The following is a 20,058-nucleotide window of genomic DNA, read 5'->3' as shown; positions in this document are numbered from 1 at the left end:
TCTCATTTTACTTGGTGTTCAATACTTAGATGGAAATGGAAATGCTTATTAATTTATTTTGTATTTGTCTTACATGCTTTCTTATTAAAAAAAAATAAAGAAACCCAGAAGGTGGCCAGTCAAATCCAAAGCTTAAACTACCACCAAACTCGGAATCAGAGGTGATTCCACTGGCCCACCTGCACTTACTGTGAAACACTCGGACTTTTGTGAACTGATTGTTAAACTCTCAGTAGGTGGAAATCAACCATGGTGGGAGTATTTCGACCAAGGGAATGAGCAAATGCTACAAAGCAGGACTTATTTTCCCGTAAGAGCCAGTGTACCAGAATGTTAGCTGAAGCAATGTTCGAGTTTAATACCAGTGTCTGTAAGGACAAAGGGATGCCAGGCTAGCCAGTTTCCCTTGGACATTCTTTTATGATTGTAACTTGATACCAGCCAGTAAAGTAGCTTTCTCATAAAACTACACATGCAGTCCCGAGGACTCACCATTGCCATGGCAGAAGCATACACACTTCCAGGTAAGTTCTATCAAGGCCTCTGTCCACCTGTTATCTACTTCCATTATATTTGGGTAAAACAATCAAATTCACTGAACTAACCTTTAAGAAGGAAAGGTCATAATTCCTTTGCATGTAAGTAATTTCCAAGTTCCCCAGGACCACCTCACAGTTATTGAACATCCTCTGGAGGCTCAGAAAGTGGTCTTCAAAAGTGCCCAACTGGGTGAGCTTGTTACTTGTGCCCTGGCAAACTGAAACACAGGGAAAAAAGATATCACATGAAATGCCAAGTAGAAAAACAAAACTATCAAAAAACAACCTTCACAAACTTCAACTTCTTTGTGCGCTTCAGTGACTTACACAATATTATTTCTGATCATAGGTCACTCAAGGCAAATGCAAGAGAGTTAAGTTTATATAATGTGCAGTTTATAAGCCATAGCTAATCTGTATAATGCATGAGATTGTTTCAAAATGTTAAAAATTCAAGAGAAAATAGGTGAAAATTCTATGAAAATCTTTAAGACAAAATATGCTAATAACTGTAATAGGCAAAAATTGTGTATCATAAAGCATTTAAATCATATAATAACAGTGTTGAGTTAATAACTATATAATGAACTTCCTACTTTGCAAAAAGACAGCATATTGCATTATTGTGAGTCCAAAGAATATTTACAAACATAACACACACTGGAGCAGTATTTTCTCACCTCAGCATTGTATAACCTAAAATGAATGATGAGAGCACAAATTAAAACCCAACTGGCTGGAGATAAAAATATTCTTCTACACTAATGCATCAAAGAATAAACCAAAGATCTAGTGATATGATATTTAGAAAGTACTGAAATGAAAACATACATTAAAAACACACAGCTACTGAGAAACGAACACATCCTTCTGTGTGTCCACACTCCTGTGAGTCCACACGTGGAGTAAATGCACCTGGCACGGGTGGAGGCATGATTGCTTTGCATCCCCTGCCAGTATACAATCTAATGTTTAAAGGTATCAAACTTAATAAAATGTTAAAAAACATTTTAAATTAGGGGACATTAGACCACGGAAATACACTTGGTAGTCTATATTTAAAACCGAAGGAGAGGATTATAGTAAGGTCCCATTTACAAAGCTGGCTCGTGAAAAATGTGTGTGGATAAGCATAACTGAACAAGAATTTTGGAGCCTTTGAAGCAGGGAACTTGTGAAACTCTAGTTGGAACAAAATTATTGTAAGAGTGAAGAAATACAGCCTTTGGCTTTGGAGGTTAGATCCGGAGCCGGCCAGGTATTCCCATGTATGTGGCAGACAGCAATCCAGAACCAGGTGCATGAGCACAGAAACAGGGCAAAGCCAACACACAGTGACTTTCCTCAGGCCTCCCTGAAGTCACACTCCCATCTCGCAGCATCCTGGCTCCCTCCCCAGGGGGCTGCTCTGAAGTGCGTGTCCCATCCACTCTGCCCTTGCAGTTTGGTGCCATGGCAGCGAAAACGTGCAGACACCAGATAATCAACCCAAAGCATTTAAGGTGACATTAAACGTGAAGCAATCTTTACATCCTCTTTAACTCCATGGGGATTCCCCTCTTTGCCCCTTCAGTGGTCTCATTCACATTTGTTGGTAGACAGCACTCTCACCCGGGCACTGTGGCAGCTGACAAGAGGGAGGTCCTATCTATCGACTCCAGGGGCATGGCAATTCTGTAATTCTTTCAGTGATAAGACTGAAGGGGGCACATCTCTGGGCTGCTTTGATGCAGCCTCATGTTGGAACAGCTGTACACAGTTGATGACATTGTGTGAAGAGGAGGCAGGCTTGCCAATCCTAAGGTCCTAAGATCCTTGCAGACACCTCTCCAGTGTAGGCTTAGGGTCTCTTCGTTGTCAGCTGGCTCACCCTGGAACAAAAGCAGCTTTCCTAGCTGCTGGACTGCCCCTGGATCTCAGCCTAACTGACAGGCTGTGGTCGAGGCAGCAACCTGGGCCAGCTATGCCCTGCCTTCCAGCTGGGTGAGCAGCGTCCGCTGGAACCTGGGCTGGAGCACATTTCAAGAGTGTCCTCAGTGTACAGGGGAATAAAAACAGCTGCTTTCATTGTAAATAATCACGAATTTCAGCCTGTAAGTTTCTCTCAGCTGAACCAAAAAAGTTTTATTATTAAATCAATGAGAAAGTAACTTCTGTCTGTAAAAAAGAGAAATGTGCCATTTAAGTTCAGCCTGTTATATTATTTTAAATAATTAGACTATATGAGTGCTTTCATTCTTTCAATAAGTGCTAACTTAGCACCTGTTCATTTGATGAACACCTATTATAGCAACCCTTCACTATTGACAATTAGTATGAATTACTTTATACTCAGAAAAGGTCCTACATTTGGAATAGCAACATTTACACATTGTTGACGTGAACATTAATTCATAGAACATTTTGGGAAGAACTGGACAATTTGTGTAAACAAATATGCTAAATTCTATGTGATGATGATTCCACTTTGGAAAAACTACTCTGAGAAAATAGACCTAAATACAGAAAAAGCTTCATGTAAAATGTTGCTCGTTATTTATTTTTATTTATTTATTTTTTAATAATGGCAAAAATTGTAAAAAACTCTAAATGCTCAACTGTCCAACATGTTTATTTTTGAGAAGAAGAAAGCAGCTAATACACTATTTGATTATTTAGGGTTAAAATAACAAAAGAAATCAGTATAAAGCTGTTTCTTCTGAGGCTTTCTCCTGCCATATGCCCAACAGGAGACAACAGCATCTATGTGAAATCTAGGGTGAGGATCAAAATGACTTGGCCTAGGTTTCTTGACTGAACAAAGAATAATCTTGGTTCCATCTTAATACTAAATATCTTGTTATGAATATAAAACAAGAAAATTTAAATGTGAGACCACTGAATCAGAAAATCATTAAAAAATAAAAGTCACAAACTAGCTAAGCAGATTTAAGGCAAAACTGCAAAGAACAAGGGCCTTTTAATTCATCTAGGAGAGTTTTTGTTTATCTGTTCTGCATTATGTGACTTTGCATGGCTTCTCTGAACTCTCTGCACCACACTTACCTCAAATACAGACACGGTGAAGATCACCCTGGCTGCCCAGGATTGTTCTGAAGATTGAATGAATACAAAAGGTTTGGACTCTCTTCTGTTAAAGTGGCCTACTGAGAAATGTGACAGTATTTAAAGTAAGGTGCATCTGAACAGATGTTAGAGGGCCTCCGTGGACAGACACTTGCCTGACTGTCTGAACAGGCGGCACGTTTTCTCAAATACTCAGCATTAAGGAGTTACTATATTTATCAAATCAGAAAAAGAAATAAAGAAAAAGTAGCACATTGTACTTTAAGAATTTCAGTAAGACATGAATTTAGGATTAGGGGCTTAAGCAATTTATTCAAAGAAAAGTTTAATATTACTTTGGGGCTTATACATTCAGAAACCAGACAATTAAGTGTTGGCAGCTTCATGCAAAATGCCAGTGACTTGTTCAGTCACTTGTACATCTGAAGACAAATTCTACTGGATCAGAGTGGCAGACCTGGGGACCCATGACTTACAAAGAACTTTGCTTTGCATCCTCAAATTTTATTACAAAGATTCATAAATGTATAGAAAGGTTGAAAGAACTGTGAACATCCTTAGATGAACATGTTTTCACTGCTGCAGATTTTACTCCGTTCATTTTTTTACATATCTATCCATCTTGGCTTTTGATGTGTTTCAAAGTAAGAGACAGATACCAGTGCACAGCACTCTGGCAGTCCATTGATTACAGTTCAGTACCCGTTTACAGCCGCTGTGGAGGGAACACCCACAAACTGTGAGATAATCTTAAGTGGAGCACCTGTTGAGTTGCAGCAAATGCACCTGTGTGACCGGCAACCCTGTTATGAGATAGCACCACTGTCACCCTAGTGCATCCCGCAGGCCCCTTCCCAGGCAAACCTCACCCCAGCCACCAGAAACTGCTGCTCTGACTTTTCACTTCGAGCAGCTCTGCCTATCTCAGAGCTTCGTATAAATGGATGACAGGGCATCGAACATCCCTTTGGGTGAGGCTTACGGCGCAGCACGTAGTTCTGAGGTTCACCTACGGTGTTGTGTTGCACAGATTCAGTGTTTTAAGGGAAGTTATCTGTGTTTTAGCCTTGGGCAGCTACGTCACCTGATGCCTGTAATCTGGTTATTCCTTTCTTAAGAACCCCTTATTTATCTTAACTGATAAAAACACTCTGCCTCCTTTAATTCTTGAAACCCCCCTGATTTTGTGGGGTGGCGCCTGTGCCTTTCCCATCTGCATGCGGGATGCACGCTCTCTTTGCCCACAAGCCTGGGCAAATCCAATTTGCTAATCAGACAGAACATCAAAACAGGTTTCTCCAGATTTTCCCAAACCCAGTTAGACACTTTTGGAATTGCCTAAGTAAATGTAAATTGTTTCAATTTGCTGTTTTCTCAGCTATACATTAATGTTGCTGAAGGTGGTACCTTTGTGACTCTCTAAGTTGGCCCACTAAGTTGTCTCTGCTTTTATCCTTGCCCCATTTTCACAGAGCACCTCACTGCAAAGCAGAAATCACGTCACACTGCTGCTTGGTTCGAGCCACCCAAGGTTTCCTGGTGAATGAGCACACAGTCCCAGCCCTGTCCTGCAGCCCTGTCCTGAGGCCCCATGGGCCTATCCTGCTCATGGTCCCCGAATGCTCCCCGATTTCTCTCCAGCTGGCCCAGCTCTTGCCCCCATCAGGGTCACCCCATCTGCTGGGAATGCTCTCGCATTTCTCCCCAGATCTTTGCATTTTTGTCTGTCTCTTATTGAAGAGTCCAACTCAGTGGTCGTCCCCTTGGAAAAGCCTGTTTTGGAAGCAGACTAGCTGAATTACTCGCCACTGTATCTACCATTGGATCAGCCTGCTTTCTTTTTTTCTTACCATTCATCACTGCTTAAAATTATTATTCATGCAAATATATGTAAACATAAACATGTTTATTCACACACACACACATGTATGTGTGGTGTGGAGAGGTGGATTTTACTTCTTCGCCTTGTTTCTTTCTGTCTGATGGAGGAGGGGGAGGAAGATATTCTAGAAGAGTGTCAGTCCTCACACCTCCAGTTGGTCATTGTAAAATATGACAGGAAAAAGAATACACCAAGTTGTTAATGAACAGAGGCCTTTTGTGAACAGGGTGATTCTGGGTGTTTTTCTTATTTCTCCCTTACAGCTTTTGCATTTTCAAGTTTTCTATAGTGACCATACATTACAGTAAAAAATTACTGAGAAAGTTTTTCTAGAGATGTTAATTTTCCATGTTATGATAGAACTAGGAAAGAAAACATTAAATGGAACTAAAAAAAAAAATTACTGAGAAAGTTTACAAAAATCTGTGTTGAACAAGACCAAAAGAATATTTTAATACTTTTTTAAAAATGTAGACATGATCATGTACGGCTATTAAGATCCTCAAAGTTTTATGTTATTCATGGAAATTACTTTATGAAAGTGCTTTCAACAATTGCAAATCACTGATGAACAACGAAGTACTATACATGGAAGTATCAGAAGGGAGAGTAGCTGCAGCTATGTGCCTCATTATTGCTCAGGAGAGGTCATGTGGTAACCCTCAGAAAACACCGCGCATTGCACAGAGATGGTTTCTCTTCAAAAGGTGATGGGCTAGAAGAGTCCCCAAATTGCATTTTTTACCAATCTATAAATAAAATTTTTAATGTTGGTTTAAGGGAGCAAAGAGGAAACAGATCTCATAGAAATGCTGTGCTTATAGTGCCGGACTAGCCTATGAAACTTAACCCACACAACAGTTTGTAATATAGGAAAGAAGAACATCTATGGTTGAGTCATAAATAATTGGGAAAACAACAAAAGTAAATGCAAAGAAGCATTTAAGTGTTCATGGCAGTTTGCTTAATCAAAGGTTTTGTGGAATGGGAAAAGTCTCACTGTAAGTGTGAAGGACTTTTTTTTATTTTCTGAAACTTTATATTTTATCAGTAGTTCCTCACTTTATTGTATTTGATTTCATAACTAATAGTTCTCAGCTTGTAGGCATCTAAACATAGTTGTCAAACTGAATATGAATCTACAGTGCACTTGGAAATGCACATGTAGTACTCAAGAAGTCCTCTTAAATATTTGACAATTTGCCATGAGCCTTATAACATCCCTACTGTACTAAACATGCCAAGCTTTGGCATGTCTCATACAGCTGCTTATAAAAGTAACTCTAATTTAAGCAGAAGACTTAAAAATGACATTTTTTTTATTTCTGAGATGGGGAACCAAACACCAAAACTTGCTCATTTCCATCCCCGTGATTCTCTCCCTCCCAGCCATTAAAATAACTAAGTTCATGATTTTTAAGAAACACATCAAGGACAGTTAGGGTACCTTTCCACATTGCGTCCACTCTCTTTAGGTTGTTTCTCGATCCCAGGAAGGCCGTTTCTATGAGGGACTGTTGACTGTGTTCCCAGAGGCAGCACGAACACTCTCCGGCCCGCATGAAGCCTGTGACGGTGTCATTATGGGATGGTCTCCAGCCAGTCACCTTAACACTTGGCATCTGTGAACGCTTTGGTGTTTTCTCTGGTTCAAGTGGAACCAGCTTGATGTATTTGTTGTGAGCAATAATGAGATCATGAACATGGAAGTGCTCCATAAATCACAAATCTCTCTAAATATAATTGTGTCCAACACTGAGGCTTCACCACAGTGGCATTCACAGTAACCAAACCATTGCATCTGTTTTACAGGTAGTTGAGTGGCTCCTGAATCAATAAAGAATTTGACCTATTACTGGACCACCAGAAACCGAGTTGGACTAAAAAAGACTTAGAAACAATATCCTTCAATATTTTATTCATTCAATCTGATAAATCTATTTTGAATCCTTACTATGTGCCTGGCAATGCACTTTGTCTTGGTGGCCAGTGTCTCTGAAAATCTGTGTTTTCAACACACGGACAACTACCGAACAAAAATTCCTGGATGGAGGAATTGTACGTATCAGATTGCATGTCAGAATCTCCATCAGGTTGTCCGGAACTAGACTAGCTGTGGCTGGAGTGTTCCTTGATGGATCACTGAATGCTGAGCAGGGCACACGGGAGAAAGGACAGAACGCTGGATTTGGTTCAAAAACCTCTCCATGTGACAATATAAACAAGAGTGAATTTAGTGTGCCTGGCTTTTCCTTTCTAGAGATAGCCTGACTAAGCTCCTCTTCTCTGGCCTGGGTTCTGTTTCTCTAATCTCTTCCCTGGTGACTACTGCTTCCTCATGCTCAGGGGCTCTCCACAAACAGGCATACTTCTGAAGTGACTAATGCCACTTCCCTTCCAGAGTCTGTTGGCCAAAGCTCCCATCCACATCCTCCGCCTCCACTGCGATTTCACACTTTTGGCCTTTCTTTAGAGCTCTGCTGTTTTCTCAGACTAGGACTTCAGACCTACCAGTGCAGGGCAGCTCAGAGTGCCTGACATTTACACGGCCATTCCCAGTTCCCGAAGCTCTCCCTCAAGAAGGTTATGGCGGAAGTCTGCCTGTTACCAGGATGGGGAAGAGGGCCGAGAGCCAGCGGCTCCCTACCGCAGAGAACCCACCGAAACAGGACAGGTTTGCCCACCTGCCTGGCTGGCTGCCCCCACAGAAAGCTAGGAGCCCTGGGAGAACGGTCGGTATGGAGAACGACTGCCACAGAAGGGCTGGTGGGAGGAAGTTGGAATTACAACGTCCCAAAATAGGGCTGGTGTCAAAGAACACTGCTTGAAAACCAGGTTCAAACCCTGACTAAAGCGTGACTTGAGACTGCCCTCTGCTACCACCACCTTTTACCTCTGGCTTGGCTCTGTTCAGGAGAGACCTGGTGAGCAGAGAACAGTACTGGTGTTGGTTGGGAGTATAAGCCCAGTGGTCCAACATTCCCACAGCCCTTGACATGCTTGGGGGGCAACTTGCTGTTTCTTCAACAGCTTCTTGGGGGACAGTTCACTGCTACACATCAGGGTGCAGCTCTCTCTTCTGAGATAGACCCTCAGTCCTTGCCCTTTCCAGTAAGGTGACAGGAAGGTAAGGTGAGGCAGGGCTGACAAGATTTCACTGCTGTGGGCACAGTCCTCAACCAACCTATACACCTTCCATTGTATATTCTGCTCAGGCCCATGTGACTCACCCCTAACAACCCAGGCTGAGTAATAGTCTACATGCTGGGTGCTTTACCGGCCCCTGGGATTTGTCTGAATGCTGTGTATGGCTGAGTGGCATCATGGCAAGGTGGGGCCATCGGCCGCAGGTGTGGTGACAGCCTCCCAGGGAGGGTTGGTTACACTCATGCTCTGTGACCTACAGCAAGGCCACGAGAGGTTGTTCTTTTGTCCATTCACTTACTCAACTAAACACATTTAATAAAATGTACAATGACAGCTACCAAGATGAATCAGAAGTACTCACTGTCCTGAGGAATGTATTAGCCCTTTGGGGAGGTGACTTTACATATAAAATAATCATTGGACACCCCAAACCCACCCAATGTAGATGTGCTAAGGAACATGAGTCAGAAAGAGGGGAAATCTCCAAACTCGAGCCATCTAAGACAGGGATCCCAGTTCCTTTTTACCAAGCAAAGGACAGCAGGACACTTCATATCCCGAGTAAACTTGTAAGGTGTGTACCAACGCCAGGTGTTGGGCTTTGTGACCTCGCCACACCATCCCACAGTTCACTGCACCAAGAAATGAAGGTCTTCCACTTCTGTTCTTTCCTGCAGCCTCTCCTCTGGGCCACTGCCCATATTCTCAGTGAGGGCCAGGGTTCCCTCCTGCGTTTGCCTAGTTATCTATCAGAGTCACTTCTCCAGCTACTCTTATTGAAAATTCTGGAGTAATGTGCAGGGAAATAAAAGATTTGCAACCCAGAATGGGGAGCAAGGTCATTTTTGCCATCATTTCTCTGCAGGGAGACTCTGGGTTCAGTGGTCAGAGGCAGAAGGAAGTTCAGCCCCTCTATAGGGAAGGAAGCGGGTTTGGGAGACAGGGTGGGAGTGCATAGGGGCAGCAAAGCTAACACGGCGCAGATTTCTAAGCTGCTTCTCAAGTCTGAGCCTGTGCGGGGCCATGTCAGGCTGCGACTGTTTTCTGTGTGGTTCTCATCGTCTCCCGTTTGCCGCTGGAAACAAATGAGAGGCAGTGAAAGGTAGAAAAATCATCTCCCTGAAAAGATTAGTGGCTTGATTTCACCAAAGAGCAGAGTCTACTTGTTTTTTTTCCAAGTCATAGAAATATGCCATGTCCTCTGCAGAACTATCCGAACCAGTACTTTATGTTTATGTCACACAGGATTTGAAAAGTAAAACAGGGAGAAAAACATGGAAAGCTACTTCCCAGCCATTCTGACTAGAGAACAATTAGCAGTTAGCTTTCATGGCCCCTGTGATGACTGGCGGTCTGTAGTCCCAGGGCGGCTGAAAACTCTGCCCACGCCACTGAGCCCTTTCTGACCCTGCTGAGCCTCCCTTTCTCCACCTGCACGGCAGGGACTTGGGGCCTTTGCGGGGATCCGGTGGGACGAGAGAGTCCCTGGTCAAAGCACCCCACATATGGTGGACCCTTAATACACAAAACTGTGGCGTGAATCTGAATTAAATCTGGCCCGCGTAGCACGGAATGCACAGCTGGTTTCCTTCCAGACACTCTCAGGCTGACCCCTCTGACTTCCTGCTCGCTTCTCGGTGTGTGGCCCGGCGGGCAGCCCACAGCCTCCCAGCCTACCTGGTCACGCGCGCCGGGCCTGAATCGGGCTGGGGAGCCCGTGCCGGCCACTTAGAGCTGGGAAGCCACGCCGGCTGTGTGTCTGTTGGAATTCCCTCAAGAGAACGCCCTGCTAGCTGCTCAGAACATGCCTTCCCGTTGTTGTTTCTCTTTAAGAAAAGACCTCGACTGACCCTTCTGGTGCTTTCCTAAGCGCAGTTGGGCGAGTGTTCTGCATGTATGCACGTGGTTTCAGTTAATGCTTGTTTTAAAGTGAACAACTTTTCACTTACGCCTACTTAATTTGAATATTCCTTTTAAGTTACATTTTAAAATGGGAGGAAGCAGCCCTGTCAAGAGCATAGCTGGAGGGGCAGACCGTCCGGGGAGGCCTGCAGCCTCTTTCCCTCTGTGACTCAAACCCAAACCCACGTCCTGGGTTCACGGATGAGGACAGATGAACTCGAAAATCACAACTACTAAGTTAACTCTGAGAAGCCAGCCAAGTTTCTGCCACAGAAGAATCTTACTTTGGCTCAGACACTATTGTTTCTAGCACACATTAGCCCCTCTGTGAGGAGATCTGCCAATTAAAAGCAAGTCTTGTATGTGACCATTTGATGTCAGGTGGGTCACCTGCTTGGAAAAAGAGGTGAATGGCTGACGCCAAGCAGAGCTGGCCTGTGGTGCAGCAGGCCTCCTTTAGAAGGCACAGCCTGAAGCACCTGTGTCCAGAGAGGGGCAGGGCGTGGGGGAGGTAGACTTTTTCTGAAAAGATCCAGAGAGTCCATTTTTTTTCAGGTTTGCAGATCCTACGGTCTCTGGTCTCTGTCCCAACTACACAACTCTGCCGCTATAGTGCAAACACGGCTGTACACAACAAGTGCATGGATAGGCATGGTACCCTTGTGTGCCAATACAACTTTATTTGCAAAAACAGTGGGATCTGACCATAGGGCTGACGATGTAACAACGTTAACCTCTGTTTTAGAGGAACACCCAACAGGAGGTGGGGAAGTATATGATTAGAAGTCCTGTTATCCTGAATTTTCCAGAAAATAAACCTGGCTAAAGTGACTCATTTTCCTCCAAAGCCAAACTCTGAAAGGATTTCCTTAGGGTTAAGATCTTCCTAGTTCATCATCAGTTAAATAGAGGAATTGAAGACACAAGGTACTGAAAGCTGACAGGAAGTTCAAAGGCTGGGAATTGTTGTTTATGTATGTTTTAGAGCAGAGTTGATGCAGCTCTGTGCTGGGCATCTCTTACTTTTAGAATTGGACATCCACCTCTGTATTCTCACTGTATCCAGAAACCCTGGCTTCCCACACTTCTGACCGATGGTTGTCTGGTCCTACTTGTCTGTTCTGAGTGATAAAGAGTTTTAATCTGGCTGAGAGTTTGTGAAGCAGTTTGTTCTTGTATTTAAAATTCTATCACACACATATTCCTTACATCAATTCGAAGCTAGTCCCCTGGTGATTTCTTCTGGCTTTTGCCACACACTTATTTCTCCTCTACCTACAGCCAGGGGCTATCTGGACACAGTGCTTCTCTCCACATCCTCCTCCCGCAGAGCTCGTGGGAACTCCACCTGTGTGGCCTCCCTTCACAGGACATCCCCCAGAAAGACTACCCCATGTGGCTCCACCTCCTGGTCCCCTGTAACCGTGTGGCTCCACCTCCTGTGCCTGCCTCTTATGGATTTGCACTTGCTCATAGGCGGTGGTGAAAGCACTGGCTTCACAGCACATCTTGTCTCTTTAAAGAATAGTATGTCATCTGAGATGAGCAGCAAACATGCTGTTTCCTTTGGCTTCCCTTTAGTTTTATAACAGAAATTCAGTGAGCAGTAAAAGATGAACAAATGTTGCTGAATTACTGAAATATCAGCTTTAACATCATATAAGTTTTCAGCAGGTTTTTTTTTTTTTTTTAGTTTTATAACTAATGTAAGAGTTGAGCAATGAAAACAGAATGTCCACTGCATCTATTAATAACAGGGCTGACGGTAAATTCCTCTTAACTTGTATGAGGAAGTATTTTTCCTGCTTGGGTCTCAGGTTTTAGCTTCTATCACATCCTACCAGCCTAATGCAATTATATTTGGTATTGACTGCAGACACAGAATTCTCTTGTTGAATGGCCGTTTTCTGAGTGAATGCATTTGAGATTTAACTGGAGTGACGTCTTAGCAAAGCATGAGTCTGTTACAATAATAGACGAGAAAACATATCATTGCCATCCTTGCTTCAAAATAGCTCACACAGGTAATGCACAAAACATATTTCACATCTTGTTTTGAAAAAATTCCTACCTTCAACCCTTTGTAATTATCTTGCACGTTAAGCTTCCTTGAACAGCCTCTCCAGTAGGGTGGTAAGAAAGCAGCTCTGGGCCACACGACCCCAGACAGGATTTCCTTCTCTCTTACTAAGACACTCCTTGAATTTCTCTCCTTGGGGACAATTAGAGATGAACCTCCAGGAGCCACATACCCTGCTTTGGATCATCTGAAACACAGGCACCGTGAGTTACAAGGCACCCACCAGAGTGCCCTACAGAAAGGGAACCTCACCTGCTTGCTCGAGACTGTAAGCCTAGGGGCCTCCTGGGAACTAAGGGAGCCGAGTGGAGCCAAGTCACTGGGTCTAGAAAACCACTACAAATGGAGGCTGTTTACCCCCTCTGTATGTCTCAGTACCAAATGCAGGCTGGGTAGCTCACTCCAGGAGGTCGGAAACCTTTTTAATTGTTCCGTGCCAGCCCTGGCTTCTCCAGCTGCCCCATTCAATCTGACAGAACATGTTGACAGATAAAGTTATTCCTGGCAACCTGGGCTCTTCATGTTCCTGCGAGGGTAGCACTGTGAGGAGAGCTTTCAGCGGGAGGCCTAGGCTAGGGCAATGGACCTGTTTCAGCAGGACGGTAACGTGTAATCTAAGGCATTTTTGTTTGTTTGTTTCTTGTCTGCTTTCTCTGCTGATGATCTGGTTATTGAGGCCAGTAACCAGAGAAGTGAGAAACCCTAAGTGTGTGCTTTAGGTCTTAACCGAACTCATCCTTAAGCTGTTTATTCTGGCACATTGTCAGGCCTTCAGCGGTGGGGGTGGGTCAGGGCCGCAGGAGGGCTGCCCGGGGAACCGACTTCTGCTCTGTTGAATGGCCACTCAAACCAGCCTTGGTTCCTTGAAGCAGAAAGTTTTCTACACAAGCATTTCTTTGTAAGCTCAATTAACTTTTACAATAATTTGTGCTTTTAGTTTAGACACACAGATGTTGAGTGGGTGGTGGCCAGGGTGAGGGGTCACGAACAAGAGGATGAGGATGAGCATGGACGCAGACGCCTCCCTCTCTGGAAAACGTGGTCACACTTCCTTTCATGGCAAAAACACGTCCATTTTTAGGATTACTAAAAAATTTAAATTGTTTGTAGAACAACTAGAGAAAGCCATGGTTGTTCTCAGTGCAGCTTGGGCAATATTCCTGCCTCATTCGCCCAGCAGGTGCCCACTGCACACCTTGCCCATGGGTGCAGAGGCTGGCTGTTGGGGCAGAGTGCTGTCATGTCTCAGCACAAGGGTCCCAGTTTGGATGCCTGCCTGTGAACCAGCTGGGCAAGTGTCACCTGGGGTGAATTACTTCTCCCTGAGCCTCGCTTTCCTCATCTGTAAAATGAAGGTAAAAAGTGCCTCCCTCATGGGGCCAATGTGAGGATTAAATTGTTAGTATCTGTGAAATGTCTGCTATTGGCTTCATCCTCGGCATCGCCGTCACTTTGGCCTTAGTGTGGGCCAGGCAGCACGTGAGGTCCAGGACACGGCACAGATGGGATGAAGCTGTGCCCCGTGAAGCTCACAGTCCAGTGGGGACTGGTGATGACATTCAGCAGATCGGGACGTGATAGGTCGGGAAGTGCAGCTGTGACCACACTGTGGGGATGGCCCTCTGGGGGGCCGCAGCAGGACTCCTTGAGGAAGGCCGCTGGGCTGAGCTCTTGAGGACAAGCAGTGCTGGCCACAGGGCTTCCTTGCAGGAAGAGCTGTGACAGCGGAGGCTGCACAGCTGGACAGAAGTCTTGTGGAACTGAAGCGTGAGAGCTAGCGGGAGTGGGAGGCAGATAGGCAGTGAAGGGCTTGCTGCTAAGGACCTGTGATTCTGTCTTGAGGGCAGTGAGAAGCTGTTGACAGGTTTCAAACAAGGAGCAACATGCTCCAACTTGGGTTTTCAAAATACCTGCTGCTTTCTGGAGAAGGACCTAGATGGCACCCAGGCTGGGTGTGTGTGAGGAGAACACGAGGGCTCCTTGCAATGAGAGAAGCATTCTGTGCCCTGCCTGTATTGGTGCCAATATCCTGGTTGTGCTATCACAAAATGAAAATAGTGAAAGGTGCCCAGGACTTTTCTGGATCACTTCTTACAATGATATGTGAACCTACACTTTTCTCAAAACAAAAATTTAATCATCAAACTGATTTAGAAGCACAGCTCTACAGCATAGTCTAGCAGAGAACTGCCAGCCCCAAGGTAAGCGTTAGCTTTGCAGGAAGAGCTGATGCCTCGAGCAGAAGCCTGCAACACTCTTGGCAATGTGCTTGGCTTCTGGCCAGGCCCTGGTGGCATGTGGAGAAGGGCTTCAAAGGCCTCAGGAGGGAGTGTGAGAGACAGGTGGCGGTAGCAGACGTCTAGAGCGTCACCCAGGAGAGCCTCTTAGACATGAGTCCTGGGCCCTGTCACAGATTCACAGAACCAGAATCTCATGTTAACAGGATTCCAGGAGATGCCCCACACTGAGTTTTCTGAGCACTGCAGCAGAATGATGGCAGGCTCATGGAGAGCCCTGACAGGGGTTCTGGAGTTTGAGCAACAGAATTGGGATGGCTTAGTTACAGAAGTACAGAGAAGGTGGTGTCAGTAGCCACGGACCTTTCCAGGTAAAAAGCTGGAATGTTCCAGCTAGTCATGGCAGTAGGGAACATTATAGGGGAAGACCTAGATTACAGGTGAAATTTGAGTTCAGTCTGGCCAGTGCAGGAGGAGCTCCAGCTGTGGACAGTACCTGATCTCCTTGCTAGGGCTGCAGACAGCCGCAGTGCGCCCAGGGGCGATATGGTGGTAAGAGCTCCTGACTGCCCTCCTCTTGCAGAGAGTCAGCCAAGTACATGGCCCATGAGGGGTCCACCCTTTCAGTTAGGTATGCCTGGTCCAAATGTGCATATGACAGCAATGCAGATTTCATAAAAATCCTAAGATTCATGGTATTCGCATAGAGTCCCCTACAGTTTCTCCCCAAAAAGGTCATAACCAAAGAATATATGAACAACACCATAATTGTAGGTCTTAAATTTGCAATTTTGAAAATTTGAAAACTGAACAAGAGAGTGAAACAAGTCTCTGGAGCCTGGTACATGCTGCTATTCTGAGAGACTGCCAGTCTCATGCTGAATGTGCCTACAGGAAAACCTGGTAGAGACTTGAAACATACTGGTATAAACAAGACATGCTGGAACAAAGCTTTTAGATTGCTTGAAGTAGTATAGAATGCTCAGAGACATAAAATAGTGCAGTGGGAAATATCAACAAGTCTGGACATTTTAAAACCATGACTGATCAGAGCAAGGTTTTTCCTGTAACCTAAGCTATAGCTTTCCTGTTCATATCCCGACTCCTTTATGTGTTCTCCCAAATTAGACTTTAAACAACACACATGCATGCACATGTATATACGGACACTTGTGTGCATACACACAGAGCTTTAATTCTATGTTTCAGCTGGGACAGGTCAGCAGCTCGAGTCTTTATTACATTTCCCCCACATCTGATCCTTCTCTGTGTCTCCTGGAGGCTCTTGCTCAAACACCGCATCTTGGGTTTGAACTTAACATTCATGCTAGTGAGACATTGCGGCTCTAAAGCTCCCCTTTTGAGCCTCATGAAATGAGGCACATGATAAATAATGAGAGGAAGGTCCTCAGGATTCTGGCCAGAACTCTTTGTGTACACAAGTAGGCTCTGAAAACGTTTTACAGGGAGGTGCACTTCAGATATGAATAAATGTATTTTCCCACAAATTCTACACCAACAAGAAGTAAAAAACAAAAAGCTTCTAAGAATACATCCTTTCCAGGGTATGTAATCTGGAGCAGAAACACACAGTCTGTTTAGTTAAATTTTCTTTATATTTGTTTATAAAAGGAATGATCATGCTAACTACTGTGAGTACATTATGAACGTTAATTTGTTAATTGCCTGAACAGACACTTATGCACCAAAGAATGCCTGTTTGGTTCCCTGGCTCCCACTACCATGTCACCATCATCCTCTGAATTAACCTGCAGTTGCCAGGTCCAGACAATAAATTTAAGATACGACCTTAGAAAATGGAGAAACCAGTTGGGTCACTTTCAATATCTTGGACTAAAAATATCAGCAGACTAAAAAGGAATTTGTGACCTAGCCTTGTGCTTTTCTTCCTGATCACAGATCGGCCATTATAAAGTAACCCGGCATGTGGGTATTTTAGTATGATGCTTGCACTGAAGGTGTGCTACTCTGAACTACTATTTAATGAACCAATCAATGTATCCCTTCATCACCATTTACTGGATGTGAGACACGGAGCACTAGCCCCCACCTGGCAGGCACCCAGTGTCAGAGATGGACTGTGACAACACGGGAAAAGCCATAAAGCTACTGTGCTGACTACTCATCCCAGCTGAGAGGGGACGGAGGCGCCTGTGGGAAGCTTCCTGAGGGCCTGACGCTGCAGCTGCACTGTGAAGAGCATCCTGAGCTGTGCAGAGAGAAGAGGGAATGAGCAGAGGACGTGTGTGAAACGGCACAGAGCGGGCAGCAGTGGGGGGACACAGCGCCTCTGTGGAGCAGTCCCATCCCGCTGCCAATCCCAGAGGAGGGCCCAGCTGATGAGGAGGGAGGCCGGGCGACCTCCAGCTGGGCTGCTGGTGAGGGGCAGGACTGCAGCGCACAGGCCGCTTGAAAATGGTGGGGAGCTGAGACAAGCTGCTGATGAGAATTCTTGCTGTCAAAGGACAGGGTGACAGATGTGGCCCTCCAGGAGAGCCGGGCAGAAGGAGATGTGGGCGGGCTACGGCGAGGTCCCCCGGGCTCTGAGGGAGGCTGTTCCTTGGTACTCAACTTGGTACTACACACTGGTTTCAAAAAGACTTCCTAAGTAAATTGTCATGATTTTTTCCAGGAAGTGGGCTCAGATCCTCCCTTTAAGTTGTTTTGGGGGTAGTAAAGAGTCCCTGATGTGGATTAAGAGACTCTCATGGTCTGAACTGACTTAAAAAAAAATCAAATAGACAGCATGTCTATTTAATTTTTTAAAATTCTATTGAGGTAAGACACTTCGCATGAGATCTACCACATAACAACATAACAAGCCTTATGTGCACAGCAGAATATGACTTGATGGCATCAGTCAGGGAGGAGCAGCCTGCACAGAACAGACCCTCCCCATTCCCAGTCAGGTTGCCAGTCACACCTGGATGACAATATACTTCTTAGATGACTGAGTTAATTACAGCACACACTTAAATGCCTTTTTATTCTGGTAAGGGCAAGCTCAATTGATTTTAGTTATACAGGAAAGTTTGGTTATCTAAAAGATAAAAGCCACACATCATGCTGCAGAGTGTGGGGTTTCTAGTCTGTTTCTAATGGTGACTTGCTGAACCTGGAGCCCGCAGGAGAGAATGTTAGTGGGGGTTGGGTGGGTGGACAGGTGGTGGAGAGGAAGACAGAGTAACAGAAAGCTCAGCTCCTGCTGGCTGGTTATTAGGACAAATGAAATCTCCAGACGGGCAGGACCAATTTGTTCTTCCTGACAGAGCCCAGACAGGAGGACCACCTGTCTGAAAAAGCCCACCCGCCACCTCAAGAGACCTAGGTTTCAGCTTACTGAGGCTACAGGGCATTCTCCCGAGGACACGTCAGCAGCCACAAGCCCACCTTTTTCCAGACCCCTTCCCTCAGAAGACCGTCAAGAAACCTGGCCATAAAAAGCCTCTTAGAGGCGGAGCCAGGATGGCGGCATGAGTAGAGCAGTGGAAATCTCCTCCCAAAAACACATAGAGCTATGAAAATATAACAAAGAAAAATCTTCCTAAAATAGAGACCACAGGACACAGGACAACATCCAGACCACATCCACACCTGCAAGAACCCAGCACCTTGGGAAGGGGGTAAGATACAAGCCCTGGCCCGGCGGGACCCGAGCGCCCCTCCCCCCGGTTCCTGGCCGGTGGAAAGAAACCGGAGCGGTTTTTTTTTTTGGCGAGCGCTTTTTGGAAGCCTTAAAGGGACGGGCCCCCGTTGCTAGGGAGGCAGGGTGGCGGGACCGGTGAGCAGGTGCCTGGGACCGGCGGCTGAGGACAAAGAATATCCCGCGTTCCTCCCTGCGGGACCGGCGGGCGGGTGCCTGAGACCGGTGCCTGAGGACGGAGGAAATCGCGCGTTTTTGCCCTTTTCTTTTTCTCTTTTTGGCGAGCACTTTTTGGAAGCCTTAAAGGGACAGGGACCCCAGTGCTAGGGAGGCAGGGTGGCGGGACTGGTGAGCGGGTGCCTGGGACCGGCGCCTGAGGACAAAGAATATCCCACGTTTTTCCCTGCGGGACCGGTGGGCGGGTACCTGAGACCGGCACTTGAGGACAGAGGAAATCGCGCGTTTTTCCTCTCTTTTTTTTTCTCTTTTCTGCGAGTGCTTTTTGGAAGCCTAAAAGGGACAGGGATCCTGGTGCTAGGGAGGCAGGGCGGCGGGACTGGTGAGCGGGTGCCTGGGACCAGTGCCTGAGGACAAAGAATATCGAGCGTTCCTTCCCTGCGGGACCGGTGGGTGGGTGCTTTTTGGAAGCCTTGAAAGGACAGGGACCTTGGTGCTAGGGAGACAGGGCAGCAGGACCAGTGAGCGGGTGCCTGAGACCGGCACCTGAGGACAGAAAAAAAGAAAAAAAAAATCGCTTGTTTTTTCCTTTTTTTTTTTTCTTTCTTTCTGTTCCCTCTCTCATTGTTGCGGTTGTTGTTTTGGTTTGGAGAGTGCTTTTTGGAAGTCTTAAAGGGGCAGGACAGGTCACTTAGACCAGAGGCAGGGAATCTGGGGATCTCTGGGCACCCTAACCCCCTGGGCAGCAGGGGGCACAGAGACCCCTTACGGAGATAAATAGCCTCCTGGCCACTCCCCCTCCAAACAGGGCACCACCATTTTGGAGGAACAGCCCCAGCCAGACCAAGCCCACAGCAACAGCGGAGATAAACCCCAAAGCAACTGGGCAGGAAGCAGAAGCCCTGTCTGTGCACAGCTGCCCAGAACAAGCAACTAGAGGTCGCTATTCTCCCAGGAAAAGGCTACAAACCAACAAGAAGGGAAGCTCTTTCAGCGGTCACTTGTACCAGCTCTGCAAACTATCTCTATCACCATGAAAAGGCAAAACTACAGGCAGACAAAGATCACAGAGACAACAACTGAGAAGGAGACAGACCTAACTAGTCCTCCTGAAATAGAATTTAAAATAAAAATCATGAACATGCTGACAGAGATGCAGAGAAAAATGCAAGAGCAATGGGATGTGATGCAGAGAAAAATGCAAGAGCAGTGGGATGAAGTCCGGAAGGAGATCACAGATGTCAGGAAAGAGATCACAGAAGTGAAACAATCCCTGGAAGGATTTATAAGCAGAATGGATAAGATGCAAGAGGCCATTGAAGGAATAGAAGCCAGAGAACAGGAACGTATAGAAGCTGACATAG

At 45.6% G+C, this 20,058-nt stretch overlaps 1 protein-coding gene and 1 long non-coding RNA gene across 7 annotated transcripts in view; one reads left to right on the top strand and one right to left on the bottom strand.

Annotated features, from left to right (window-relative positions):
- The window catches only part of EGFR (epidermal growth factor receptor), a 205,753-nt gene that overhangs the window by 70,718 nt on the left and 114,977 nt on the right, over positions 1-20,058 (bottom strand). For 4 of the 6 annotated variants that reach the window (XM_073239170.1, XM_036994947.2, XM_036994948.2 and 1 more), the window contains exons 1-2: positions 6,935-7,205; positions 606-757 (exon numbers count right to left, since the gene is read on the bottom strand). In XM_073239170.1, the coding sequence (XP_073095271.1) occupies positions 606-757; positions 6,935-7,205 (423 nt within the window). Of the gene's footprint in view, positions 1-605; positions 758-6,934; positions 7,206-20,058 lie in introns of those variants that run through there. The other 2 variants (XM_036994949.2, XM_073239171.1) reach the window with 1 other exon arrangement.
- LOC140849961 (uncharacterized) overlaps positions 8,377-20,058 on the top strand; it is a 35,821-nt gene continuing 24,139 nt past the window's right edge. Inside the window, exon 1 of the long non-coding RNA XR_012132464.1 lies at positions 8,377-12,819. This is a non-coding gene — a long non-coding RNA (uncharacterized lncRNA). The remainder of the gene's footprint in view (positions 12,820-20,058) is intronic.

This window comes from Manis javanica, chromosome 6, assembly GCF_040802235.1.
Source record: "Manis javanica isolate MJ-LG chromosome 6, MJ_LKY, whole genome shotgun sequence".
Taxonomy (NCBI): domain Eukaryota; kingdom Metazoa; phylum Chordata; class Mammalia; order Pholidota; family Manidae; genus Manis; species Manis javanica.
The sequence above is the reverse complement of the archived record's forward strand: the minus strand, read 5'-3'. Positions and strand labels throughout refer to the sequence as shown.